The sequence below is a fragment of the Coloeus monedula genome (genome assembly GCF_965178545.1).
Source record: "Coloeus monedula genome assembly, chromosome: 22".
Classification (NCBI taxonomy): Eukaryota; Metazoa; Chordata; class Aves; order Passeriformes; family Corvidae; genus Coloeus; species Coloeus monedula.
In genome coordinates this window covers 255,360-283,109 of record NC_138802.1, presented here as the reverse complement: position 1 = coordinate 283,109, position 27,750 = coordinate 255,360, and the positions used below count along the sequence as shown (strand labels likewise).

General features: G+C 52.7%; 1 protein-coding gene across 10 annotated transcripts in view; it reads right to left on the bottom strand.

Annotated features, from left to right (window-relative positions):
- CASZ1 (castor zinc finger 1) overlaps positions 1 to 27,750 on the bottom strand; it is a 195,236-nt gene that overhangs the window by 76,226 nt on the left and 91,260 nt on the right. For 3 of the 10 annotated variants that reach the window (XM_082295826.1, XM_082295830.1, XM_082295831.1), the window contains one exon: positions 25,735 to 25,794. The exons of 3 other annotated variants lie outside the window; for them this stretch is intronic. Coding sequence is in view for 3 of the 7 variants with exons in the window: in XM_082295822.1 (XP_082151948.1) it covers positions 9,969 to 10,017 (49 nt within the window). In the remaining 4 variants the exon portion in view is untranslated. Of the gene's footprint in view, positions 1 to 9,968; positions 10,088 to 25,708; positions 25,795 to 27,750 lie in introns of those variants that run through there. 4 more of the 10 variants (XM_082295822.1, XM_082295823.1, XM_082295829.1 and 1 more) reach the window with 3 other exon arrangements.

Below are 27,750 nucleotides of genomic sequence, written 5' to 3'. Positions count from 1 at the left end.
AGCTGAAAACAGTTCTTTTCTTTCTCTTGAGACACCAGGACTCTGCCTCCTCCTCACTCCAGAGTTGCTGCTTTAGGTTGTTTCATGTTGCTACTTTCCTTTTAGGAGCCCACAATGAAAACCCAGAAAACTGGGGATTCCTCCTAGCAGGAGAGAGGTAATTCCCAGCAATGCTGCCTGCCCTCCACAGCTCTCCCCTGATTTCTACCTATAGCCTAAAAGGCATCCCCCACTGCTCCCAGGTGAGCAGCTCCCACACCCTCCCCAGCCCACAGTCACTGTTGGCAGTGGCTGCTGCGGAGCAGAGACCTGGCTATCCCGTTTCCATGGAATCTGACCTTCTCCTGGAGGCTGCAGAAATATGGCCTTCCATAAACAAGTATTTCTACCTAGGAAAGCCTCAAACCAGCGCCACAGTACTCTAGGTTGTGCTGGCTCAGGTAGCTGGCTGTGTATACCTCGGTGTAGCACGTGGAACAGTCAGTTCTACTTTAGGAACTGTGCAGAGCCATGGCTCTGCAAGGGAGCAGTGCAGCTGACACCAGCAAGAGCAGGTACCTTGGCAAGTGCCACGGCAGAGCTGTTACAGTGACACAACACTGAGGCCCACCAGCATCACCAGAACCAAACAGAAACAGCAAGTTAGTAATTTTGCCAGGCAGTCACAGCTGTGTAAGAAAATACAGTAAAAAATACACTCTAATTTTGAGTGCTTTTGTCCGCTTGCAACTCTGCCTTAGTGGCACAGCAGTGGGGAGAGCAGCACACTGGTGGCAGCGACACTGTCCTGAGTGTCAGCAGACTCCAACAGAGCAGGGTAGAATGCTGTGGGATGCTGTAGGACACTTTGTTGGCAGTCAGGCCCCTGCAGAGGTTGGGCACTGAGCTGGGTGTCACCACACTGTGCACAGGCTCCTGTGACCCTTCTGTCTCCCTGGCACGGCCCGTCTCGTCTCACTGAGTGCTGCTCGCCCTCCCTCCCTCCCAACGCGCACATGGCTTTAATGTTTTTATTACCTGTTTGACTCGCTGCCTTATTGCTTCTCCTCTTAATGGGGCTGTAACCGTGGAAACGAGGAATAAACGGCCACCAGAAAATGAGATGATTAAACAGGTCACCCTGGCAAAACAAACTCCGTGCTCACACAGCCCAGGCTGTGTGTGCAGTTTCTGTCCAGGGAAATGCGGGTGGGAGAGAGTGGAAGGGCTGGACCAGGCTCCTGGAAGGAGCACACCAGTGAGAGGTGCCTCCTCTGAGAAGTGTGGTCTCTGCCCAGGAGGGACAGTGCTGTGAGCCTCCCAGCAAAGACACGCAGAAGACGGCAAGGTTTGCTGAGGGAAGATGGAAAACAGCAAGGACAAGACACATTCATGTAACTGGGGAAAAAACAGCCACTATAAAGAGTATAAATAGGCTGGACTGAAAACAAAAGTCTGAAACAAGTTGGTATCCTCTGTTGTCCCTGTCTCTGGCATTACCCACGCCTGCCTCGCGGCAACTCCCAAGGGAGCATAGAGGCTCTTCTGCTTGCAGTTCTCTAGGTCCCTGCAACACAGCTCCACCACTCTCCACGTCCCGGCTGAATGGCAAAGCTGCGCTGGTGCTGCCCTGGCAAAGGCACGGCACTGTCCAGTTAAGCACGGCCAGGACCACAAGGAATGGAGGATCTCATGCAGCACAAACTTGGCTTTCCCAGAGCCAGCTGCGGCCTCTGTGCTCACAGCTCCTTTTCTGAAGCCATGTGGCTGGGAGGAAAGGGACAGGACCATGACAGCCAGGAGGAAATGACCAGAGCCTGGGCTGGTGTCCAGGCCTGAGCAGGTCACCTCCACCCCGGGGAGCGACAGTTGGTCCACACCAGCAAGACAAGGAGAAGGTGGGGGGGGTGGGCTACGTGTTTCCATGCCCCACTGGGTGCTAACATCTGAATGAGATCCCTCAGTCAAGCTGAGAGGTTCAGACCAAATGAGTTTCAGACCAAAATGTTGTTGAAAACAAAAATAAAACCCCAAAATATGCACACCGCAATCAAAAAAGCACAATCACAAACCAACATTCAAAGCAGCAAGGATCCTGCCAGAATCCCCATCCTGTCCCAACCTGTCCAGACCCAGACTCATTGGGTGCTGCCAGTCTGGGAAGAGCAGACTTACTCCACCAAGAGCAACAAATTCAGCAGAAGAAATTGGAACGGCAAAGCTTGGCAAGGTAGAGATGTGAGACAACTGCTTGGAGCACACAGGCGAGTGGTTGTGCTTTCTTTCAAAAAAACCAGCAGGTGGTTTATGAAAAGGGCCCTATTCTTTAGGGTAATTTGAGCCATATTTCATTGTTTGATAGAAAAATCCTAATATTCATGACCTCCTTTAACTGGAAGGAGTTTGCTCATCTGAATATCAGCCCACAGACAAATGCGAAAATGAAAAATAGAGAAAGACAATGTAACAGGGTGGGGGGGGAAGGAAAGGGAAATCAAGACAGAATCAAAGATAGAATGGAAGTCCAGGAGAGTGACAAAGAGTGACAGGTCTGTGGGAATATGGAAAGGAAGAAGGACATAAAGGAAAGCTATTTAGTAAGACAGTGCAGCATAAAAAAAGGCTGAGAAAAGCAAGAGTGAGTGACAGAAAACACAGCAAGAGCGAGCAAAGGAGCTTTCCCTTAAAGTTTCCAAATGCATGGATCAACTTTGCAGAACTGGGATTCTCGTCCTACTGAGTTTCAGTTAAAAATATTCATATGCAGTCGAGAAGAAAAATCAGACCCCCCTTCCCCAGCCTCTGTTCCCTCACCCTCTTCCAATCCGGTCCTCCTCTGCTAACATCTGCTGCCTGCCTTCGGGACATGCAGATGGTAATTACTCCAGGAGCAGCTTCCTCTCCTTTCCCTGCTTGTAGAAGGCCACTTGAAAGAGAGCTTCGAGCCATGAAAAGATACCACACACACCTTCACACCACATGGCCAGGAGAAGGGCATGTGGGAGCCAGGGCCATGGCCAGAGAACTTGATAACACAGGGTACGAGGTGGGTGGGTGAAAAGATGAAGACATTTGTCTACAACACACACCAACAAAACACCCACCTGGCCCAAAGATGGGGGGCCTGGGGAGAAGTTGGCTTGAGATGTAGAACTGCTCGTGCTCCTCCAGACAGGGGAAGGGGTGCTGGAGGAGAGGTGTGCTGGGGAAGCACAGGCAGCAGGAAGAGGAGGAGGAGGAGGGCTGCCCTGGGCGAGGCAGCTCAGGGAGTGGATTCATACAGGCATGGAGCTGGCAAACACCAGGCGGAGAGGTGGAGCCGCTTTAATGAGAAGATGCTTCTATGACTCAGGCCTCAAAGGGATTGGTACTTTATTATTTTATTTTTCCATAATAAATTATGCCCTGGGATGCCAGGTCCTGCCGGGTTTTTCTGGAAATACCAGACAAAAGCTGGTGTTGCTACCTGGCTTTTGACAGTTTCCCATGTATGGAATCTGGAAGTTCCTGGTCCTTCCTCTGCTCTGCCCTAGCCCATCCAGTTTTGGGAGCAGGGCTGACACCACTGCACCATTCCAACAGAACAGCCCAGCTGGAGCTCTTCACCTCCCAGCCCAGGCCCTGGAGAGGCCCCCTTGCAGGTCCATGACAGCTCACCCTGGACCCACGGCTGCTCCCAGCCCATGGCACTACAGCTGCTGGGATGCCGAAGGTGCCATGGGGCAGATGGAGCAGGAGCTCCCAGGAAGCTCCCAGAAAGTGGGAGCAGGCTCAGCTCTCCCACACCCCAGGCACCCCACCCCAGCTGGAGGGAGGAGCACTCCTGCCCGACCCCCCACACCCATCCATGGACAGCAGCCAGGCCTCATTCACTTATCTCCATCCCTGAGCGCCCAGCCCTGGCTCTGGGCTGCACAAGGGAGTATGATTATGCCCACTTTATAGATTAGGAGTTATTCATCCTACACCAAATCCTCAGACTCTGCCATGTCTCACAGACTTGTTCTGGAGCTCTTTGTTAGATTTAGGCTGAACTTGGCCCTAGCTCAGCTCAGAAACTCATGTTACAAAAATCCCCTGTACGGCCGCCTGTCTGAGGCTGTGGACCAAGCTGATGCCAAGGCCATCGTTTCCCCCAACAGCAGGAACAGTGGGGGTTTCACTGCAGAGTGGTGAGAGCACAGAGACACCCAGCACGCAGGGCAGAGACCATACTGGCGTTCTCTTGCTGCCAAGAAAGATACACTCCATGGCAATGAGGACGCAAGTGCACAGAACCAGAGTGTTCACTGTGGCAATGTCTTCAGAGAGCAACCTGGGGAACATGAAGTTCAGCATGCCACCAACACAGGGCACGTGAGTGTCCGGGAGCGTGGAGGTGGGTGAGTGTCTGGGGCAGATATGCATGTTCAGGACAGGGTGACAGGGATGTAGCTGTTGGGTGTGGGGGACACCTCCAGAAATGCTCCAGCAGATCTTTGTGTTTTTACTGATTTCACAAGAGAGGCTCTGCTAAAATGTCACCTCTCCAAAGCAAAACATGAGCATGTTGGTGAATCATCATTTCACACCCCAAAACCAGGAATGAGTGGCAAAGCTCTCTAGTGAGGCACAATATCCTATGGGGATTGTCATAAAATGCACCCAGTGACCTTAGTCTTTCCATCCTTTTCCTTCGTATCTCCTGTTCTCCACCCTTTGCTTTCTTTTGCCAGCCTACATGGGTTGTTCAGCTTTTATTCCAAGCACGAAACTGCCTTAGGACTGGAAGCTTTAAGCAGTTTCCCAGCCTCCAGAAATTTTCTGGTTTTGTTTCTCCATAGCAGAGCAAACAATTGCTTTGGTACCTAGCCACCACACCTAACTCCCAAATGCAATGAGAACTTGAATTCTTTTGGAAACTTATACAAGAACATATTTTACATGAGTGAAACGCATGTTTTTTGTTCACTGTAACTATTTCTTCCTGAAAGGACTTGCCAAACTGCTTTATTTTCTGGAATCACCACATGAAGAAAGATGGAAAGTCCCTTGAGAAAGGGATGAAGACTGGTGCCAGGTTAACACACTGGAAAGAGATGCTGACAGCTGGACTCAGCCTCTGAGAGCTCTATGGATGGGCAACAAGGGGCTCTACAGTTTGGGTGAGGGAAAAGCATCACCATACCTTCTCCAAAACACACTCTGCTCTGCAGATAAAGCCTGTGCTTACATGGAACAGCAGTCTAGCCCCTCATCTGTGATCAGTGCTACTGCCTGTTCCAACCAGCAGCTCCTGCCAGGGACCAGGAGCCCACCCACAAGAGCTGCACAAAGGAGATGAAGCCCCAGGGCACCAATCTCAGCTGTAGCCCTGCTCTGTGACCATCTGTCAGCCCAAAGATGGGCCCTGTCCAGAGAAGCCTTGTGTAGCTCCTGGGCTTTGCCCATCCAGGGACTGCCCTGTCACCATGCCACATCCACCCTCTTGCAGCACCACAGTGACCTGGCCTAGCCCTTCACCCACCCATGCCCCTCCAGCACCTGAGCACTGCACACCTTCTACATCCTCAACCCAGTCCCTCCCAGCTGCTGTTCCAGCCTGTAGATCACTGGTCAAGCAGGAATGGAGATGAGAAACCAGCAAGGGGGTTTTTTGTCACCAATTTCTGCTTCCATCTCCCCTGCGAGCCTTCAGAGAGCAAACAGGGAGCAACAAGGTCCTGGTCCAAGGGGCTCTCAATCCTCGAAATGGATTTTACCTGTCTCTGAAAGCTGCCTCCATCTCTCACCCCCCATTGCTTTCTCCCTAGGGAAATCAGCCTAAAAGGGGCTAATGGAACAATGTCCCTCTCTCTCCCCCCTCTCATTTTCTCTCTTTTTTTTTATTAGCATTTGTGGAATTTATTCCCAAACTCTCCTAATCTTTCGTACACAACCATTTGATTTGCATAACCCAGCCCCCTCTCATAAAAACTGGCTGCTAGTTTAATTAAAAAATGTAAATTTGCTGTCATCTCGGGGCCTAGTGAATTAGGACGACATCGGCATTTTTTATTGCTGAAGACGTCCAAATTGATCCAGTCCGCATTGAACCGGAGGGGAGGAGACAGTGCCGCGTGGGACTTTTGGCTGGAGGTTCTGCCCCTCCCCTGCTTCCAGCCAAGCCTCCTCTGCCCCCTCTTTGCTTTGCAAAGTGCAGCTGAGGACGAGGACATTGGTTCTCCCAAACCTCAGCTGGATCGGCTAGCATGGCCTCTGCAATGTCAGCACTTCTGGGAGCTGAGCCCTGGGTAGCACCTGAGTTCTCCAAACCTTGGGAACGGCTGCATCTTCAAACCCTGGGAGGGACGGAAGGAGCCCAGGTGGATATGGGAGATGCAGCACAGGCAGTGGTTATCGTCACCTACTATAGGACTTTACTTTCCAGATACTTCCAGCCAACTTTTCAGAGGGCATCTAAATTGTAGGCTGCACAGCAGCCCGGGGTATGATTTGATGTTAGAGAGAGAGTCAAAGTGGCCACAAAAGCTCTTGCTGTGAGGACAGCCAAGTGCAAAAAGTGGGACAGAAAAGGCTGTGTAGGCAAAGCCCTGAGATAAATTCCAAGCTCAGATAGTACTTTCCAATTGCAGGAAAGAGGACTCAGGGTAGAAGCATGAACGGTTCAGGAAAACAGAAAGAGAAACTGATTATATGGAAACTGCACATGAAATATCTGATCCCCTCCAGTCCAGGTATCTACCATTCCCAGCCAGTTTCAGTACAAGTTGCCTCTTCCCCTCTGGGACTCTGTGTCTCAGAGCAGAACAGTGTAGTACCTGCCCACATTAGCAGATCCCACTCTGTCAGTGGCAGACCTGGTTTAGAAGGACTCATAAGACCCGGTAGACAGAGTGCAGGTGAAGAAACAGGAGCTTATCTCAGAGATCAACTTGCCCGTCTTTCTGCAAGTTATCTCCCTATGGTGCCAAAGCAGTAGATACACTCCTATGGACTTCAAGCAGCTTTGAAGCATGTTCTCCAAGTAATAGCTGGGTGCTGCTTATTCCATGATGGGAAGGTTAATCCCTGCCCTGCTAAACCCTTCTCCCAAGGAGCAATCTTCACTTGGTAGGCTTAAACCCTTGAATGCTTTCCACCCAACAAATATCTCATAGAACTACTGGAAAGGGATATGAACACCCAAACCAACTGCCTGGGAACCTTCTGCAGAACATGAGCTCAGGAAAGACATCAACCTTGACTGAGCCAATGCCTCCCCAAAAATCTGGTCAAAAAAGGGAAAAAAAAAAAAGTTGCCACCAGCCCAAAGAAGGTGTTTCTATCCACTAGGTGTTTCAAACAACAGCAGTGATTTGACAAAGACATAAAATGACCCTTTGAGTGGGAAATTAGGTATTCCTCTGCCCATTTACCACAGGTGTCTTGGTCCTCATTCTGAGGTCAGTTCCTGTAATCTCATACCAAGGATAATTAGGCTGGGGAAGAGTTTCCCAAAGGAAGTGACAAGTGCTCAGTCAGACAAGGTATTTAAAACCACATTCGCAGAAAATCACATGTAAGGAACATCTTGCCACATTCCTGCGCAAATGGACTCAGTCCACACATTCTTTTCAGCCCTTAACCATTATTAACACTTCTGGCCCTAGAAGGTCCAGGCAGGGACTGACTGAGCTGAGAAAGCCCTCAGCAAGAGGAGACTGGCAGACCCCACATACAGAGTCCCTCTGGGAAAGAAACCCCTCTGGACTTGCCTCTGCCAGCTGGTAGCTCGTATGAGCAGCCCTCGGGCACTGCCTCTGGAGAGTCACTGCCTGAGGGCTTGGAGAGAATTCAAGAGGCAGCGACTGAGGGAAATAGGCTGGCCCAAGTAGATAAGGGTTAGAGGTGGTGATTACCGGGCAGGTCTTTGCCCCAAGATCATGACAAGACGGGTTCACCCACACACAGACCGTAATGCTGACTTAAAGAGATCTCCCCGATCCTCATTTCCATGGCTAACTGCAGCTCCGGGTTCCCATGGCGGAGACCAAAACCCACGTGTTACCTGGGTGCAGCCGTGGCAAGGCTGAGCACCCACAACACTTGCGAGGCGAAGGAGGGTCCCTTTTCTGGGGAGGGGAAGGCGCTGGCTGGGCAGCCCCTCCCCAGGGGAGCCCCACGGGGGAGCGGGCCGGGCTCCAGCCGGCAGGGGGCACTGCAAGGCCGGGGCACAGCCCTGCCCGCCGGGGCCACCCCGGCCCGAGTCACCCGGGCAGCTGCCACAGCTCCTCGAGATGGAGATCGGGGTAAATCACTGTTTATTGCTCTTGGAAGCATTTGCCCTCCTGCAGTTTCACCACATCCTTAACTCCTGGGCTGCCCACGCAGCATCCCAGCTTCTTGATCTAGAAGGGAGGCAGCCGCACGCCCACGGCTGGACCCAAGCAGAGCCGGCACGTCGTGCTCACAGGTGGAAGTGGCTCCAGAGCCACTCGGTTCCTGATATCAATGGTAGAAGTAAGTAAATAAATGGAATAAACGACGACAAAATTATCCTCTTACTCACAATATCAGAGTACATAGTTCAGGCCCAGTCAATCATCAACCAGTTTATTACCATCTTACTCCTTATTAAAAAAAAACAACACACACACACACACTCTGGCAGTAATTACTTGGACCATGGCACATCGCCAGCACAGGCCTGTTTGGCTCATTACTGCCATTTGGTTTTTAAATGGCAGAGAATGGTTTACACCATTTTGGAGGAGCAGGTATAGTTGTGTTAGCTGGTAGGGGGCCATGGTGGTGGGACCTGGTCCCAAAGAGGGAGGGTAACATGACCCAAGGGATTCCTACCAAACTCTGAATTTGCGCATTTTGCCAAATCTAAATGAGACTCTGATCCAGACAGTGCAAGGATTGGAAAACCCACCAACACTTTGAGCCCCGCAGCTCCTGACCGCACTCACACTCCAGCCTGATGGAGACCTGTCCATTATCACACCCAGAAGGGCCACCAGGCCAACCCAGCCCAGCCCAGCCCCAGGCCAGACCCTACTCCCCATCCTGATACCTGATCAAAAACCAGTGGACAAGCCACAAAAAGCTACAACCAAAACCACACCCAACCCCAATACTAGGGCCTGTAATCTAAAACCAAAGCATTGCCCCAGCCTAGACACCTTTCCTCCTCCCTACATGATGTGAAGGGGTGGGGGAGGTCTTATACACCTCACATGGAAGGACAAAAACAAACCCATCCCAGATATGCCCAGGCTGAAAAAAAACCCCCAAAAAACAACTCATTAAATGTAATAAGCAGCCTCTTCATCTGACACTGCCTTGTCCCAAATAAATTAAATTCCTTTTCATTTAGGCAGTACAGGAACCTGACAAGCAACCTTTACCACCGAGACGCCAGAGCTCAGGAGGGGGAAAAAATGAAAGAGAAAACAACCCACACAACTTACAACAAATACAAAGGCAGAATCATTTCAAAACCCCCATAAACTTCCCCTCCGCATCCTCTCACGGCCAGCCCGCTCCTCGCCCCGCTGCCCCGGCCCGCGGGGGCCGCGCTGCCGGGAAGGATCGACGGAGGGAGCAGAGCCCCCGGCTCACCTCGGCGGGGCCGGGAGAGCGGGGCCGAAGCGGCGGCGGGCGCGGGAGCAACTTCCGTAAAACAAGTGAAAGAAGCAAAGTGAAACAGGCGGCAAGCCCCCCGCCGCACCGCACCGCACCTGGGGCCACCCCCGCGCCCCGCTCCGCCCGGCCCGCAGCTCTGCGCCGCGCACCCGCCAACAAAAGTTTCGGTACCGCGGCGGCCCCGCGTCCGGAGAGACTGCGCTGCCCGCAGCGCCGGCCCCGCGGCCCCGGAGCGGCAGAGCCGCGGAGGAGCGGCCGGGGCGGACAGCGCTCCGCTTCGCGGGGGCACCGGCACCAGCGGCCGCACCGAGCCGGGGCTCCGCCGAGAGGCGGGCGGGGGGCTGGGGGCAGCAAAAGGACAATTGTGCTGTACTTACCATAGTCGGAGAGACGAAAGCCGAATTCACTTAAATAATCAACTTTCATAATACTTAATTAATACCTAATTGCAGCTGATTGCTCCCGAATAACAAGTTGTTTAAAGCACTGATGTCATTGCCGTGCCGGTCCTCCCCGAGTCACTTTGGCAGCGGGGCCGGGGGCGGGCGCGCCGCCGCGGGGGGCGGTGACTGGCGGCCGGCGGACCCGCCCCCTCGCCGGGCCCGCCGCCGGGGGCAGGTGCGGGGCCGGGCCGGGTCGGGTCGGGTCGGGTAGGGGGGCAGCGAGCAGCGGCGGCGGGGTTACCTTGGGCGGACCCGGAGCGCGGCCTCCGCGCACCCCGCGGTGGTCCCGGCACGGCGGGGAAGGAGCGCGGGGCTGCCCCGCACGCAGGGCCGCCCGCCGGGACCAGCCTGGCCCCGGTGCCCCGCTGCCATCGCTGCCGGCCGTCGCCGCCACCCGCCCCGCCGCCGCGGCGCTGGCTCCTCCGGCGGGGAGCGCGGCACCCACGCGTGGCCGCGGAAGTCCCGGAGCGGCAGGAACGGAGCCGCCGGCGCGGAGCAAACCGCGAGGGGATGGAGGGGGCTGTACGGGGCCGGACGAGCTGCACCGGTGCCCCGGGTAACGGGCACAGCAGGACCCGCGGGCAGGGGCACGGTGGGTTGTCCCGGCACCGCCGTCCGACGCGGGTCCGGGCTGGGCCATCCGGTGCGGAGCGCGCACCGAGGAGGACTGGAGCTCTCGGGGCACTGGTGGCCGCCACCTGCGGGTGTCACAACCCTGGACGCCTCTTGCCCAATGGCCTTCTACCCTCTACGCCGTTCTACCCCTGAACGCCGGGCCCACGGGAGGCGGGGGGAAGGGGGCCCTTTTGCAGTGAATTTCCTCATTTTTTGTGGCTTTATTTTTCTAAGTAGCAAAGAATGCGAGGGAGGTTCTGAGAGGCGTGTTGGGTAAACACAGATATAAGCCTCTTTCTTTAAAACAAACGAGCAGATGATTTACCTGATTAAATAGGTATTTTGAGCAGGTTGTAGGCTGTTTTGGCGAACACACCACGTTTGGCTCCAGGATTTCGGCAGAGCAGGGCTCCTCATCGGGGCTCACATGGAGCTGCCCATGGACTTACCAGCGCTTAAATCCTTTTTATAAGCAGAACTTAATGTGCTTCCCAAAGGAGGCCAGCATCATTACCCCACTAGGGATGGGGAAACTGAGGCACTACTGAGGGAAGTGACTCGCCAGAAGTGGCCAGACAGGTTAGTCACAGGGCTGGAAGGTGCTCAGGTGTGTTTGGCTCCATGCACCAGGATGTGCTGCACCCAGATAGTGTCCTGAGCCCAGAGACGCAACACGAACTGCAGCTCGTCACCTCAGCAGTGCTGCTTTTCCATGGGCAAAAATGCACAGGCAGCGAAGCAGGCCAGAGGGCAGGGAGAGGGAAGAGGAGAGGGGAGTCATTTGTGGAAACCACAAATATTCTGGCTTCTCTCAGAAAAAAAATCTAAACAAAGTCTAGTGAAACGGAGCCACCCAGGGACCTTCCAGGCCAGGAAGCACGTGGGGACAGCAGTGTCAGGCAGGAGGCAAGTGTGCCCTGCCTGGGGGCTGCCCAGACAAGCAGCACTCCTGAACAGAGCCCTGTACAGGCCTCACCTTCCCACCTGGTGCAGTCAAGCTCCTGCTTTAAGAGACACGGGGAAGAACTTTTATCAGCCTCGCCCCAACTCCTCCACTCTGGTTTCTAGCCACTCCACAAGCTCCGATCAGCACTGTCATCTGGTGCTGCCTTTAAAATCCTGCCTGTCTGCACTTCACTGGGCCCCAACGAAGGCACCAGCCCAGCCAACATCACCCACAATCCTCAGCAGAGCCTGCCCTGGTCCCTACGCCTGAGTCAGGCACTACAGCACCTGCCAGGGAATATCCCACCCTGCAAAGTAATGGACAGCACAGGATTGCTTGTGCAGGCTCTGTAATAGCTCAGTTTGGACTCAATGCTTCCTTCTACGTTTGAGTTTGCTGACAGGTCCTGTAAGTTCACTGCACTTTACATCAGATTTCTTCATTTTTGCTTCTCCTGTGAACCTAATATTTAAGGAGTGGGAGTTCTGCTCACCACTACTGTTCCCTGAGAGAGTGGGCCCCAGCTGTATCTCCAACTCCTCACCAAGGGGAACACACTTTCTCACACAGATATGTCACTACACATACACAGCCCCTCTAAACATACCTGTTCTCCTACGTGCACCAAGCTGAGCACGTTCACACATCAGTATACAAATGTTCCTCACCCCTCCCATCCCAGCATGCACACACAACATGCATATGCTCTCCACAAAGAAAATGATACTCTGTGCTCACTGGCATTCAAATACACACTTATCCATACACCATGACACACATGAACCCACACACACAACCTAAACACACCTGGAGGATCCCCTCCACAGACTTCCCACTGTCCCTCCCACTCCTCCTTGCAGGAACAACTTGCCAAGGTGTTTTTTCAGGTGAAATCCACACCCTGCAGCTGACGCAATGGCAAGGCCTGATTTTCTATCTCAGCGATCTCCTGTCACAGGATCAGGTTTTTATTTCCCCATACTCCCTCCTTTGCCTCTTACCCAAGGAAAGTTGGTTCTTTCCTCTCTCAAGGGCTCTGAAGCTTTCTGCTCCTGTGCCCCCATGAGGGTAGCATCTCCCTTCCTTCCCCTATCCTTCCAGGGTATGGATCCACTCTGAGGAAAAGCTGCCTCTGACCGTTCCCTGGTATGAAGAGGCTCCCGGACCCCCTGCTCTCCAGGAGCACTCGAGGGAAGGCAGCACCCCTCACCCTGCTCTGAACTGTGCTTCTGTGCCGTGGTGAGAGCTGCCCCATCCGCTCCAGCCACGTCTGCCCTTCTGTGGCAGGTGAAGAGATCTGTCTGTGTCCCTTTCCACCCTCCCAGGGGCATCAGAAGCTCTGGGTAATTAATGTTTGCCAGGTGCTCAGAGCTCCTCAGATGAAAAGTGCAATGGGAGGGGGAAGGATGATTAATTTATTATTATTACAGTTTAATGCTTTCCCCACAGACAGTGTGCCAGGGCTGAGCAGAGGGTGAGTCACACTGAGATGTGGGACATCCCCCTTTTTGTGTCTCTTCTACCTTTGTTTTTTATGCTTAGCCCATTTTCTTGGCAGTTTCTCCCTCCTTAGCTGGAGCTGGCCTGGGGGCCTGGGACTGTGCTCTGGATTCATGTGGGATCAGGGTGCTGGCTCTCAGATTGCAGGTTGGAGATCTGGCAGTGCTGTGCCCCTCCTCCTGCTCCTGCTTGGGGAGTCTATTAGGCAAATGCTCTTGCCCTATTTCTGTAATTTTGTTTGATTTCTGTTTCGTCAAGGGAGGTGCCCAAAGGCCTCGGGGCCTGGGCGGCAGGAGCAGACAATCCATGCTTTCTTTCCCTTTCCTTCTCTTTCCCTCCTTCCTTCTCAATTCAGTTTCAAGCACATTATTGGCACATGGCTCCCAGAAGCCACTGCCAAAGCAGCTGTGCTAAGTCTCAGCGTGCTGGGGAGGGCTCTGCTGGGAGTTCTTCTGCCATTTACTGGTCCTTGGCCTTACTCAAACTGTTTGACACCAGCTCCCCACCATGTGGCTACTGCTTTTCCGGGCACTCCACAGCTTCCAGCATCTGCTGGAAGCCAGTGCTGCTCACCTCTTGACCACTGCCCAGAGTGAATGACTGTACTGGGAACGGGCCATACAGCACTGAAGGTACACGGCATGTGCTCCACAGGGGCCCAGGAAGACTTGGGGGGAAGGAGTGGCAGGGGTTTGAATGCACTAACAATTAGTTACAATTTACTGCAGCAATTAAAAGTGCAGCCTGGGGATTTTGGGGTGAGGAGGTAAGGGCATAGTCGTACCCAGGCATCAGGTCCAACAGGGAAGGTACCTGGCACTCACAAGCAGGTGCTTTGCCTGCAAAACCAGCAAATACCACCCTGAACCCCACAAAGCCCCTGAGCCCAGGCTTGGCAAGGCAGGCAGCTGGGATGGGAAACTGCTGCCCAAGGACGGGTCCCAGTCTGGGCAAGACCTATTCCTACAGAGCACGGGGCAAGCGCAAAACGAAACGGTGACTTCTGTCTAGAGGATGTGCAAGCCAGTCTGCGTTCCTGCAGAGACACACTTGGATGCAAACGAAAACGTGAGCACATGCCATGTGCACACACACAGAGTCACGTGTAAATGCACAGATGTGGGAAGCCCTGTGCATGGTCCTGCAGCACACTGGTGTGCCCACCTGGGCACCCAGTACAGGGCTGGATTGTCATGGATGTTTTAGCAGAGACTATCCTGCTCTGGACACATGTGGAAGGCCTGATGCCACGGAGACATCAAGGGGCACTGGGTAGCGAGGAGTTGCTACCCTACTTACTCTACAGGGCAATGATGTGCTCCCCCAGCAACTCTGTCCTGACATGGGCCGGGCACATTGGTAAAGGCTCCCAACATGCAGCTGAGCAAGTAACAGAGATGGGGCAGGTCAAGAGACAGGCTGGATTTTACAGGACTGACGCTGCGGAGTAGGGCTGGTCTACATAAATTCACTCTGGATTTGGTGTGGCTTGGGCAGGGGCAAGAGGAGAAAGGAGGGAAGGCAGAGGGAACCTGGCACACTGTCTGCTCTGCTCTACCTGCCCCATCACAGGCAGAAGTGGGGCACTGAGGCAGCTACAGAGCACTGTCAGGGAGTGTCCCCCGTGGAGCAGTCACTCATTCATTGGAAGTGACAATGAGGGGAGATGATGGAGGAGGTAAGAAATGGGCAGCAGACCCAGGACTGCACACAGTGAGGACTGACTGCTCTTCCTCCTCCGGAATGTGACAGCAGGATCCTCACCACAGCACAGGGAGGGAAGGCAAAGCGTCCCCTTGTACACAAGCTGGTGGGGAGAGCTGCCCGAGATGCGGTGCGCGTGTACCCGCGTGGGCTGGCCCTGCTTGTGCAACGGGGCTGCCCGAGCTTCCACGCTGCTGACACAGGCGATGTGCCAGCATCGCATGCGAGTGGCTCTGAGCGAGGCGGGGACGCGCCACTGCCGCGGGTGCACGCGCAGCGCCGGCGGGAGGCCCCCGGTGCTCGGGCACCAGAGCCCGTGTGCCGCCGGTGGCATCTGGGCAGCGCCGTGCAGAGGCTGCACAGCCCCGGCGGAAGCGCGGCCGCGGCCCCCGGGAGCCCCTGGCAGAGGGCCGGAGGGTGCGGGCAGCAGCGGCGGGCGGTAAGTGTGAGGCAGACGCAGCGATTGCATTACTGAAGGAGCCCGGGCTGGCAGTGCCGAGCTATCGTCCCTGTAATCCTGTTAGCCAGCAATCTCCATTCCGAAAGAGCTTCATTTCTTTGTGAATATTTGTAAACTAGATATCTAATGGAAAATTATAGGAAAATTATAGTGAAATTCATGACGAAGAAATCCGATTAGCCCTAATTCAATTATGCCATCTTAGCCCACACAGCACATTTCCCATTTTTTTCCCATAAATACCAATGCCAGGGGTCCGGGTAATCAAATAAAATTGAAAATCATCTTCCCATTAAATTCAATTAGCTGCAATTTCTAAAGCCTATCAGAGATTTTAATTACTAAATTATAAAATTCTCCAATGCTAAATTGAAACTAAAAAAATTGCACATCCTTATATTTCAGAAGAAAAAAACCCAGCAGAAACCTTGAAAAATACCCTTCTCCTCCCATCATCACCCACGTGAACACGGGTCTGGGCAAGCTTCACCAGAGAAATGAGTGTGGCGGGACATGAGCCAGGCCTAGGGAGGAAGGTGGCTACCTCTGAGAGAAAGTGTGTGGATATCAGCTGAGATTAAAACCTAAAGTCCAGCCCTAGCTCAGCAAGCTGGCTTGGAAGAGGGGAGAGGCTAGCAATCTGAGTAGTGTCTTTGCTCCCTTTTCCCTCACGAGCTCCTCAGCTGCGGCAGGTTTTCTGAGCTGCTGTGCCAGGCACTAGTGACAAGCCACCGTGCTCCCGCAGCTAGTAAAACAGCCGAGACTCTCTAGGAGCTGGAACGAGTTTTGCCTGCAGATGGGCTCGGTGAGGCAGTCCCTTGAGTCTCTGTGTGCCAAAGGCAGGGCAGGAGAGCTGGTGATGCCCAGAGGGAAGCAGGAGGGCAGATGCTAGCTTTGTGCTTCTGATAAAACTTCTTGAATAATGGCCATGCAAGCCCGGTCCTGACACTGAATTAAGGGAAGCTGGAGCCCTCAGCAAACTGATTTAGCTTGAAGCACTACTTCAGCAAACACGTGGGATGTTCCAGAGGAGGGGGACGTAATCACCCTTCCCTGATAGCACAGGGGACTCTCAGAGTTCACAGAGACACCAGGCAGGCAAGCCCATCCCTAAACTGTTCTTTATTCAACAACTAAACCAAGCAGGCAAATGGGGAAACCAACAAAGCCTGTGCCTACAGATGCTCTCTTCCAGCCCTGCTTCTCTGGGGACCAGCATGGCACAGCGAGGTGTCGAGGGGCAATTAACTGTGTGAACAAGTAGTGGGAGGAGAACGGAAGCTCAGCTCTCCAGTTACAATACCTGACCCTCCACGAGGCAGCAAGAGTAAGGATTTTCCAACGCTGCTTTTATGCCAGAGAGCACGTTTGCGTGGTACCCTAAAGGGTTTATTCACGTGCTAACATAAACGAAGCCAGTTTTCTCACAGCTCTAAATAGAAGCTCAGGTTGCCCTGAACCAGGCCGATACTTGGTTTAATTTACTGGGCACCCGAAAGTTGCCAGCAGGGAGTTGCCCGCAAACAGAACAACAACAAAAAAGTTAATGATCTGGGCTTTTTCTTTAATAAATAGGCAAACTGGCTGAGCCGGATTGTTGGCTGGGATTGGTCTCCCCTTTATCACCCTGGAGCTTCTGTGACACATTCTCCAAATCATCAGCATTTTGCAATTTGAGGTCGTTACCAAATAGTATTTTTTTGCCAAGGAAGGGAGAAAAATAAATTAATAATTAAGAAGCCCAAGCAGGGAGAGGCTGTGGGTTGGATGGCGCTGCCACCTCCGCGGGGATTGCTCAGGCACCTGGCAGCCTGCCCAGCGCGCACCTTGGTCGCTGTCTCACCCTGGAATGTGGTGCTGGCACCCAAGTGCTACTTGATTTTACTACGAATTAATCAAAGTTTCTTTTGCAAATGTCTAACACTAAATCACCACTGGCTGAGCTTAAAATGCAATTCCCCTGTTCCAGGGATTTGGTGCAAGGAGATTACCAGCTCCAGGTGAAGAGCTGAAGGGGGTTTCCTCTCTGCATATCTTCTGGTTCTCCAAGGCATCAGCCTCTCCCAGCTGGAAGGAAAATAGATTTCCCGCAAGTCTTCTCCTGCTCACAGCAGGCAACTGCACAGACATCCAAGATATGCTGGGATAAATCCGTCTGTGCTGCTTGACTGGAGTGTAGTTACAGCAAAAAGGAGTTTGGCGTGACTGTGAGCTGACACAGGTGGCAGAGCACTGCACTGGCAGCTTGGGTGCACCTGTGACCCCACGTTTACGGAGCTGTGGAAGCGCCTCCGCACAGGACAACACGCAGAGATGTGTACCTGCCTGCGTGGGTACGGCTGTCTGCACGTCTGTGCACATGGACATGCATGGCCTTGTGGCACCGTGTGTACACACAGTGGCACTTGCCCACATATGTATACAGGGCTGTGCAGTCAGATGTGGCTGCCCACAGACATTCTCTGAGGGTGTTCTTGCCATGTCAATGTGTACACGTCTCATTTGTCTCCAAACTTGCAGTCCTGAGCACCCTCCCCGTCCTGCCCAGTCCCCCAGAAGGCGGTTTGCCATGGCTGATGATCTGGATGACATCAGCACATGTCCTCGCACTGCTCCAGCAACACACCACTCCCTGAGCCATGGGCGAGCTGTATTCTGCTCTCCACACTCTGCCTGTCTCAGAGCCCTTTCCTATTTTCAGTGCTCACTAGACCGTGAATTCACCTTCATACCAGTTACAGGGTTATTTAGCTTCTCCTGACATTGATAACCACCAAACTTTCACTGGCAGCTCAGCTTTCTCCCAGGAAACATGCAGCACTCCTCTCTCCCATGCCCATGGTACCCCACCCACACACACGCACCAGGAGCATGGGGGCAGGTGCCCTAGCAGGACACGGTGCCTCAGAACACTGTTCACCCACCAGCCACAGTCACTTATCCCCAACCCACATCTACACTGTGAAAGAGAGGAACAGAGCAGAAGAGGTAAAAACTGGATGGAAAGAATGAAATAGAGGACAGGGGAAGAGAGAGAGAAGGGGGAAAAGGTGATAAAGCAAAACCAGTACAGAGGAGGAAAACTCCCTAAGACAACAGAGAAAGGAGCAGGGAGGGAGGCAAGAAGAGCGCAGGAATATACTGTGGGGTTTTGCCCCTGCATACCCCACAAAGCAACACTCTCCAGCAGTTGACACCAACATACTCTACAGCTCTCCCTGAAATCTTGTGCCCTTGTGCAGCAGCTGGACTAGCTGTGCAAAGGCTGGGGCACTGCCAAGGAGTAACGAGGATGATCAGCCTGTATGGGTAACATGGGATTGCCCCCAGGGTGTCCAAATGCCGCAAGAGTGCAGAAAACCCCAAACTTGAGGATGAAACCTCCCTGCAGGGCCAAGCACAAGGAAGGTCAAGCCTGTCCCTCCTACTGATCCCCCATCATGAGGAAACTCTACTCTCCTTTGCTGGCCCAGAGCCACCTCTGCCACTCACCCTCCCACTGGCTCTGGGCCATTGCTGCCTGTTCCCCCTACTGCAGACCTGTAAGGCACCTTTTTGCCAGCTTTCTCCTCCCCTGCCACAGCCTCTGTCTCCTGGCATCGTTATCTCTGGCACAAGGCCTTGCTGCTCACCCCTGGCCATGTGGGCTTGCTCCCTAGTCCCCTGCGCTTTCCCGCTCTGCCTGAACAATCCCCAGGTGAAGCAAGTGCTGCAGCGCCATTTCACTCTGAAACCAAGCATGTGCTGACAGCGAGTGGCATCCCCAGGAGCTCCTCCTTGGCCCCCAGGGCTGTGCAGGGCCAGACGCTGCTGACAAGGTGCACAAGTCGCTGCACAACTGATGATACCTCTTCCCATCTGTGTGGCTCCCCTGGCTCTGCCCCAAGCTGTGCCTGCAGCAAGTCACCCATCCCACTGTGCCCATCCCCATCTCCCGTCCCACACAGCCTCTTGGAGCAGATTGACCCCATATCCCAGGAGACAAAATCCCTCCTCCTTTGGCCCAGGGATTTCATCTCTGCTGTAACAAAGAGCTCAAAGCAGGGACTTTGTTATGTCCCCACAGATGTGGGATAAGGATAAACACGATTCCTGTATCTCCCCCAAGTGTGTAATGATATGTTCTCACAAGCATAGACACAGGTCTGCACACGTAACATGGAATAGAATAGCATGGACCTAGAAAGGGTGCTGGTAGGGGGACAGAGCTGCTCTTGTCCCTGAGGCAGTTGTTGCTGACTCCACCTAACACCAGAGACTGCAATACAGACGGAACTGGTGTGACTTTTGGGGTTGTCCTGGGCAGAGCCAGGAGCTGGATTTGATGATCCCATGTGGATCCCTTCCAACTCAGGATATTCCATCATTCTGTGATTCTATGATTCTGTGAACTGCAAGGGCCCAAAGGGATGAGAACAGGATGGACCAAAGCAGTAGCCCTGGCACAAGTTTATCACAGCCAAATGCTTTTGGCACAAGTTCTTCACACGCAAACACTTTCCCCTGTCCTCCAGCTTCTTTGGGATGGTTCCTACCACTGGAGCCTCTGCTGGCTTCACATGGCCTGGCAGATTTGTGGAAAGACAGCAGAGACACCCCTGCTGCCTCACCTGCCCCGGCTCCTGCTTTCCCCATATCACCATGAAAAAAAAACTCTGTGCAAACAATAGATCAATAGAGCCCCCCGCCCCTTTGGAAGGAAAACAAACACCCGGATCACCGCAAATTAGAGAACGTTTCGCTTCACTTCATCCAAACAGGCTGACAATTTTTTTGGGTTGTTGCCACGGTGACAGAGTAACACAGCGTTCAGCCTGTTGCAGAACAATCAATTAAGTTAATGCCTCGGAGTGCCTGTTTACCCTTCCATTTAGGAGGTGCTGCTCTCCCTCACGCTTTTTTTCTAGCTTCTTTTAAATTTCTCATCCTTTGCTTCCTGCTCCTAGTTCTTCTCTATTTAACCTAAAAATAAAGTCCCTTCCCTAACTACCTCCTGGCTTGTAAGGAGCCTTCCACTTTTTGGAATGATCACCTGGAATAAAGTTTTTCCTCCCTCTGACTCCTGTCATTTCATGTTCCTTCCTGGAAAAACTGGGGATTTACCTTTAGGTTGCACGGTACAGCCCTGTCCCCTCCTCCTGGTGTGCTCAGGTACTTGCAAAGTTTCTAAAGGCCATCCCCTGGGGAGAGTAGGCACCTTCTGAAGAGACAGAGTAACTGCTTTTAACAAGATGAAGTAACTTGAACTAAAGATCTATGAAGTTACCAGCAACCCTTCCACTATTGCTGTTTTTTACACTGTGAGCTGTAACCATAAATGAAGAACCATCTTGTGCTAAATGCTGTTTGAAAAGGAGACCTACAAAAGGGTCTCACAAGAGTCTACGTCTCATCCTATGGTCCATGTCAAATGAAACTCCTAAATATTTGCTTAAATAATTTTGGCTTAAGGAAAACTCAACCCAGTGCTCAAAGCATTGTGCTGAACTGAGGTTATGGCGAGGAGGCTTTAAAGGGGGCACCACGGCCAGGAGACTATGGCAGATCCATCACTCCAGTCCTTTAAAAGAAAGGATGCCAAAGCATCTCTTGGCTCTGCCCTGGCCACCAGCAGTCTGCCAGGCCTTTCACAGCTTCACATGCTCCTGCCACTGACCTTGTGGGTTTATTTCCTGCCTCGCAGGCAGTGTGAGTAGTTACACTTGGCCATGTAGCTTCACTGCCTGTCTGCAGCCACTTTCTCATCCCTTGCTCAGTGAGCAGCAGTAACTGCCCCGCATCTTCCCCAACCCTCCTGCAGACTGCAGCACTGAAAGAACACCTCCGACATCCTGGGTGAAAATAAGGTGTGAGAGGATTTATCCAAGGCCAAGCCTGAGATATAACTGAGGGCTTCTGTCTCCTGATCTCTCTGCACCCTGATGCTGTCTTTCTCATCAACACAATATTCCTATGTTTTTCTTTGAAATCTGAGGAAAAATGTCCATCTCCCTTGTATCCTCATCCTAAAGGAAAAGGCAGAGGCAAGCATGATGTGAAAACAGGAAGATTCCATGATACTGTCTTCTCATCCTGCAACTAGCAACAAGTGCCTAAATGTAAAGTGTACATTAATTTAGTATTGAACAGATGGAAGAAAACTGTAGACCAAGCAGATAAGGAAGAATTGTGCTCAAACACTAGGAAAAATTACAAGTAGGTCAAATATAACATCTTCTCCCTGCTTCCCAAGCTGGATCCTTTTCCAAGGACTCCACTCTCACCAGCTAACACAAGCCTGCTCAGGGGGGAGCACTGAGGCTGGATCTGCATGGGCTGCAGGACAGCCATGCCCCAGGTCCCACCGGTTCACTCCTCTCCCCCTCCCTGAGAAGAAGTTGTCAGCAGAACCTGTTGGAGCAGGGGCTCGTTGACTGCTCCCTGTCCATTACAGCCCGGATTATAAGCATATTGCACAGTGCTCTCTGCACGGTGCTGGGGAAATCCAATACGCTGAAAGGTTAATGCAATCAATTAGGGTGACAAGGAAGTAGAGTAAAGCCTTTTGAGTAGATGAAAGGGAGAGAAAGATGGAGACAGGGAAAAGCAAAGAGAAGCAGGGGGGGAGCAAAGAGTGGGAGGAGGAGAAGGAGGAAGACAGTATACAGGACTTGTGCTGTAGACCTCAGGGTGCTGGTGTGGCCAAGGGCACCATCCTCCTCTAGCATGGATGGGGTAGTGTCATTCACAGATACAAGGCAGGCCATGGGTCCCCAAGGCAGCAGCTGGGCCAGGACTCCCTGTTCATGGCTTCTCCTGCTGTCTCCTGCAGAATGTGGAGTCCTGCTCAAACTACAGCTGCCCAGGCTGTCCTGCCACCAACCTGCTCCCTAAGGGTGGTCGCTGGGGGACTGGCAAAAGTTCCGGTGTCCTTCCTGCCCAGGTACTCAGAAGGCATGGAAGAAACTGATTAGATTTGCAAGGCAAAGGATCTCAGCAAGCCGTGGGGGAGCATAAAGGGAGGAGAAAGAGGGAACAGGAAGGACAAAGAGAACTTCAGGCTGTTCATAACACTGTGCACAAAGATAAGGATGAGCACCATCTCTCTGCAGACTTCCTAGGTAGACACTGGTCATCACCACTGGCCACTTCCCTGCACCTATTCCCTCGTGCCTGTAAGCATCTGTAACGTAAGTGCTCTCACTTTTCCAGCCTCCTTCCACGTGTGTCAACCTGGGCTCTCCTGCAAGGCCAGAGGATAAGCCTCAGCCAGTGCCCAGCTGCAGTGGTTTCATCCCTGCCTGCAGATGGTTTAATGAGGAGGCTGTGGCACTCAAGCCACCATCACAGCACGGAGATCCCAGTGCCATAGCGTACATCCTGCTGCTCTGTCCAGCATGGCACAGGCCTTCCCCAGGGCATTCAGCTCAGGGAAGAGCCCCATCCTTCCCCTCTGGCCCCCCGAGCCGCTGCTGACTGGCTGAACTCCTGCTCTCTGACCCCCAAGTGGAGCAGTACTTCATTAACCTGGGCTGACAGGTCAGTGAGCGCAGCCCCTTCTTACCACAGCTCCTGCTCGGGCACAGCTCAGCCAGGGAGAACGTGACACCAGCTCATTAGAACAAATTATTACTCTATAACCCCTGCTGCAATGTCCCTTAATATGCCTATTTAGCAAGAGACAAGTCCTGGTGGGCTCCTCGGCATTAAAACAACCTCACAAATCACCAGAGGCACAAGCATCATGATCTCTGCTTCTGGGGGTGGAGAGAGGGTGGCTGTTCCTTGGATGGGTGCTGGAGGGGCACAGAGTCCTGGGCTATTCCCCTGCTGCAAAATGACGCTCCAGATATTGATGGGAGATGTTCTTCAGGCAGGGAGTTGCCATCTGGCTGTGGCTCACTGCGCTGCCAAACGTGCCCAAGCTTCAGCACAACAAAGTGTTGTTCCCTCATTGAAGTCCACTGAGGAAGTGTTCTGGGATGCCCATTCAAACCATTGGGCCTGTTTTCCTCTGCCTTATCCCTGCCTAACTCTGCCCTCAGCACTACCATCAGTGTCATGTTCCATGTTAGACCTACAAGATAGAAATGTTTCCCTGTGATATATATGAAATCAGAGCCTGGCTTTCCAAATCCATCTTCAACACAAACCATACCTACTCACTCCTTCACTAACCAGCAAAGCCAAAGAACAAGTTTGGAAGCTGACACTGCTGGCAGGCACGGTGTGCTGTCTCCCCAGGCGAGGCCATGCTAAATTTTGGGGGATAAACCCACTGCACATGAAAGCAGTTGGCTCACACCTTTGCAGGGAGGGCTGTCAGCTTTCTAGGACTAATCCAGAAATTAAAGAACTGCTGTAGTTTTGGGCACAGCGAGTGAGGTATCACAGGCAAAGACAGAAATGCGGGCAAATGTCAGAGGAAGGCTGCTACTAAACAGGAGCAGGGAGCATGAGGAAATCAACCTCCAACCTGACCTTTAGAAGAGGGAAAAGGGAGAAATAAAACAGTGATTCATATAACAGAGAGAAGTGGCAGCAGTGCCAGGCAGGAGACAGTGAGAAAGAAAAGTAATGGAAAGAATAGGAGAAAGTGTGAAAAGTGTGTGATGCTAGGCACAGAGAAGGGCAGGATGAAAGCAAACGAATGGAGAAATGAGGGACCTGAGAGAAACAGAGAGAGGGAGGGTGGGAGGAAAAGGAGGAGAAAAGAGCAAGAAACAGCCATGCAGCGAGGAGCACGCGGGCAAGGCAGAGTGCTGTAACCAGGGTTGTGAAGCATGAAAAGGGAAGAATCTGCCTGTTCCTTTCAGCACTTGGAGCATGGCGCTCAGTGGTGACCTACACTGTGCCCGGCTGTGATCACGTTTTCAGGGCCACTGCCTGCCGATCCCAAACAATGATGAGGAGCCTTTGAAGTCAGAGAAAGAAGCCGCAATGTGAACTGGGGGACTTTTTTTTCCCCCCTTTTTTCCCCCTCCATTTTTTTAAGGGCCGGGGAAAGAAGGGAGGAAAAGGAAGGCCTGAAGTGGTGGGGGGAAGGTTGGGGGAGAGGTTGCAAGGACAGAATGGAGAGTTGCTCGCGGTGGGGTGCCCCGAAACGAGAGAGACAAAAAGAAAACAAACAGTTTATGAGTAGGGCACATGCTGCCTGTGTCTGCATGCCCCACACTGCTGGCCCCCCATGCTCCCAGGGAGGCTTCTGTTCCCCAGCAATGATGGATGGACGCATAGGGCCATTCAGGCCTGCCATGTTACAGCAGCAGTATTTACATAACACTGGCCTTCCACCGGTCACCTCTGACACTGCCAAGCCCAGCTTGGGGCCCCCTCCCACCCCAGCCAGCCTGGGCCCCTCTGATGCTGCTCAGACTCAGTCCATAAGCTCCCCAAAACTGGGCATCAAGGGTCCCCACTGCTGCAGTGATGCTCTAAGCGCACACACCGCAGTGAGTGCTCCTGGCACCTCTGAGTAATGTCTCACAGGGCAGAGCACTTTCCACCCTCCCCATGGCCTGTCCTGCCCTCAGACCTGTCTTGGTGCCTGGGGATGGAGGGGAGCAATGCAAGAGGCCAGCTGTGTCTGGTGATGCAGGGGGTACAGAGCAGAGACATGGGGAGAGAGTGGGAACTCTTCAGGTGACACACAAGGAACTCTATGGTCCTCCTGGGGCCAGGAATAAAAGCCAGGGACAGCAGGAACTGCCTCAGTGTGGCAAGGACTTCTCAGCAACCGTTATCTGAAGTGGCAGAGGGAGTGTCTTATCCAGCACATGGAGATAAGGCATTTAAGAGACAAAATCATCTTCCATTTCCCTGGGCTCTAGACCTCTAACTCTTACCAGGCATAGACTAAGTGACCATCCATGTCTAGGAGTCTGTGAAGCTTTCTTCTAAGACAGACCATGAGGGTCTAGGTAAAGGGAAAACCCAGGAAAGTCTGGGTTCTGCTGGAGGCACAGAGCTGCTTCCACACTACCACCTTGGTCTGCAGTCTGAATAGATAAAAATGTTGCAGAAGAGGAGAAGAACATGCACATCACCATCTGAATTATGTGAACTGAGCTCAGCAAAACTTCACAGTAGATGGAGACTGCACCCTATTCAGTGAAAGGACCTTACATCCATCTCCCCCAGCACGCATGGATAAAGATAAAGCAGTTCCCTTTCACCAAAATCCTTACACGCTTTTTTAGCTGTAACGATAGAGGCAGCAGAGAAGATAATTGAGGAAAACCCTCAGTGACAAAACCAGGTGCCCAGAACAACTGGTGTACAAAGACGAAGACAGGATTAGGACACACATATGCCATGTCTGCACTGGACCTTCTTCTGTTTCCATCTCTCTTTATGAGTAACAACAGTCCAACCCCAGAAATTCTAGTGCAGACACAGCCACAGTGAGCAGGCCGTAAGTGTGAGAGAGGCACAGAGGAAAAGAGAACGCAGGAGGGCATAGTGACATACCCATTGCAGTCTGAAGTCTCTCCTACCTTTCGGAGATTTCAAGGCCTGGTTTCTTGCCTCGATTTTAGCTCTAAATTCACTTCATTCTGGAGTGAGAAAAGAAAGGATCCAGTTAACACACAGGGCACACCTGAGTAAGAGCCAAGACTCATAAAAGCTGGGTAAGAACATGGGACATTCACACTCCACAAGGGAACAAAATGCTTTCCTGCTCCTGGCTGTACCCCACGGTGCCATGCACCCCACGGCACTTCTCTGTGCAAGAGGCTCCTAATAAGAGTTGGGAATAATTTCACAGAGAGAGCAGCTATTACTGGCCTGAATCCTGCTCCCTAGGTACCAGAGACAGACCTTGTGCTGGTCTGCTCCATACTTTGTCCATGCATCTAAGGTTGCGTTCTGCTCCACGTCAAATTTTTCCCTTCCCAATCTTCAGATTTCCTCTGTTGACCCCTTCTTCCCAGAGGTTCACCTGTGGGCTAATGCTGAGGCCTCCCTTGCACACCTTGTGGGTCACAAGCTGATGAGGTGCAGGACTGGGTCACATGTCACTGAACCCTCTTATCCATTCATCTGTGCATTTTCCACCCAGGAGAATGCAGAGAGTGAGGAGGAAGGAGAAAAGGGACAGGGGAAAAAAAGTCACAGCAAAACACATGAAAAGTAAATTGAATTATTTAAAACCATATGTTCCAAAAATGTGACAGAGCATAAAAGCCGTGCCATGAGACTTCTGGAGGGGGTTATTCTGTGCAGGCAGGGTGGGAGGAGAGCTCACGGCTGGGGGAGGATTGCTCTGCAGTCAGACAGGGACTTCCCTCTCCCAGAGCCAGGAGGTGGCCATGAGCACAGGGTGGCTTCATGCACAGTGGCAAGGGCACCTGGCCCATTCCTGTACCTGTGTTTTGCAGCCCTGCCAAAACAGCTCTCACAACTGCCCAGGGTGGCAGTAGAATGACAAACTGTCCCAAGGTCACAACACAGTGTGCCCATGGTTGAATCCAGGAGCCCCAGCTGTCCATGCCACACACCGGCTCTCCACATGCTCCCTTCTCCAGGTGCAGCAGTGTGTGCCACCACTCAGCCCTTCTGGGACCCTCTTGGGTTCCTCGTAGGGCAAAAGTGAGAGGGATTCAGGGGTCTCTGTGCTGCTGCCATGGCTCACCCCTGTGTTGCGGGGCCCTGGTGCTCTGTGCATGTGGACGGCCTCCTCCTGTCACTCTGCCACTGCCAAAGATAGATGCCACGTGTTGGCTGGGACCCAGAGCAGGAAGGAGCTGGTGAGATATTCCAGATGGATGGATGGACAGGAGAATGGAGCCCCTTGGGTGAGGAAGGTGCATTACCAGCCTGGCTCCTTCTTTTCCCACTCAAATCCTGATGCTAAAAAGGCTGGGGGCACGGCTGGAGTAACAGCTCCCCGACTTGAGGTGCTTCTCCCACCCCGGCACCCTCGGTCCTTCTGGCATCCCTTCTTCCACCTTTTTCTTCCCTTTGTTCTCCCTTTCTTCCTCGCTCTTTCCACTGCTTTCTCTGCTACTCTGTCACACTGTTTTTTCTCTCCCACTCTTTTGTTCTCTCCCTCTTTCCCAAGCTCTCTGCCCGTAACTCTCTGCCTTCCTGCCTTCATTCCCTCACCCCTGTGCATGATCAATTCTTGGGTTTGGGTTTTTAATTGTTTTTTTTTTTACTCCTCTTCTTTTGGCCTCAGCTTATCAATGATGCAAGAGGAATAACGCCAATTTACTTAGAATGTGTAATCCCCAAATCAGATTGGGGGATTGTATGAGGCAATATGACCTTGCATATGTCTCCATTAAAGCCAGCCAGGCCTCCTCTTGTATTCTGTGTTCCCAGTACATATTTAGACAGATAACGCTAATTGTACTTGACATGTCCTCTTAAGGATGGACTCTTCCCTCCCCCAGCTCTGCTTCCCTGCCTGACAATGTGCCAGAGCCGAGCCCGCTCACTCGCAGTGTGGCACAGCACAGCACCTGTGGGAAAGGCCGAGCGGGCGTCTGGCATGGCCCTCACACCCA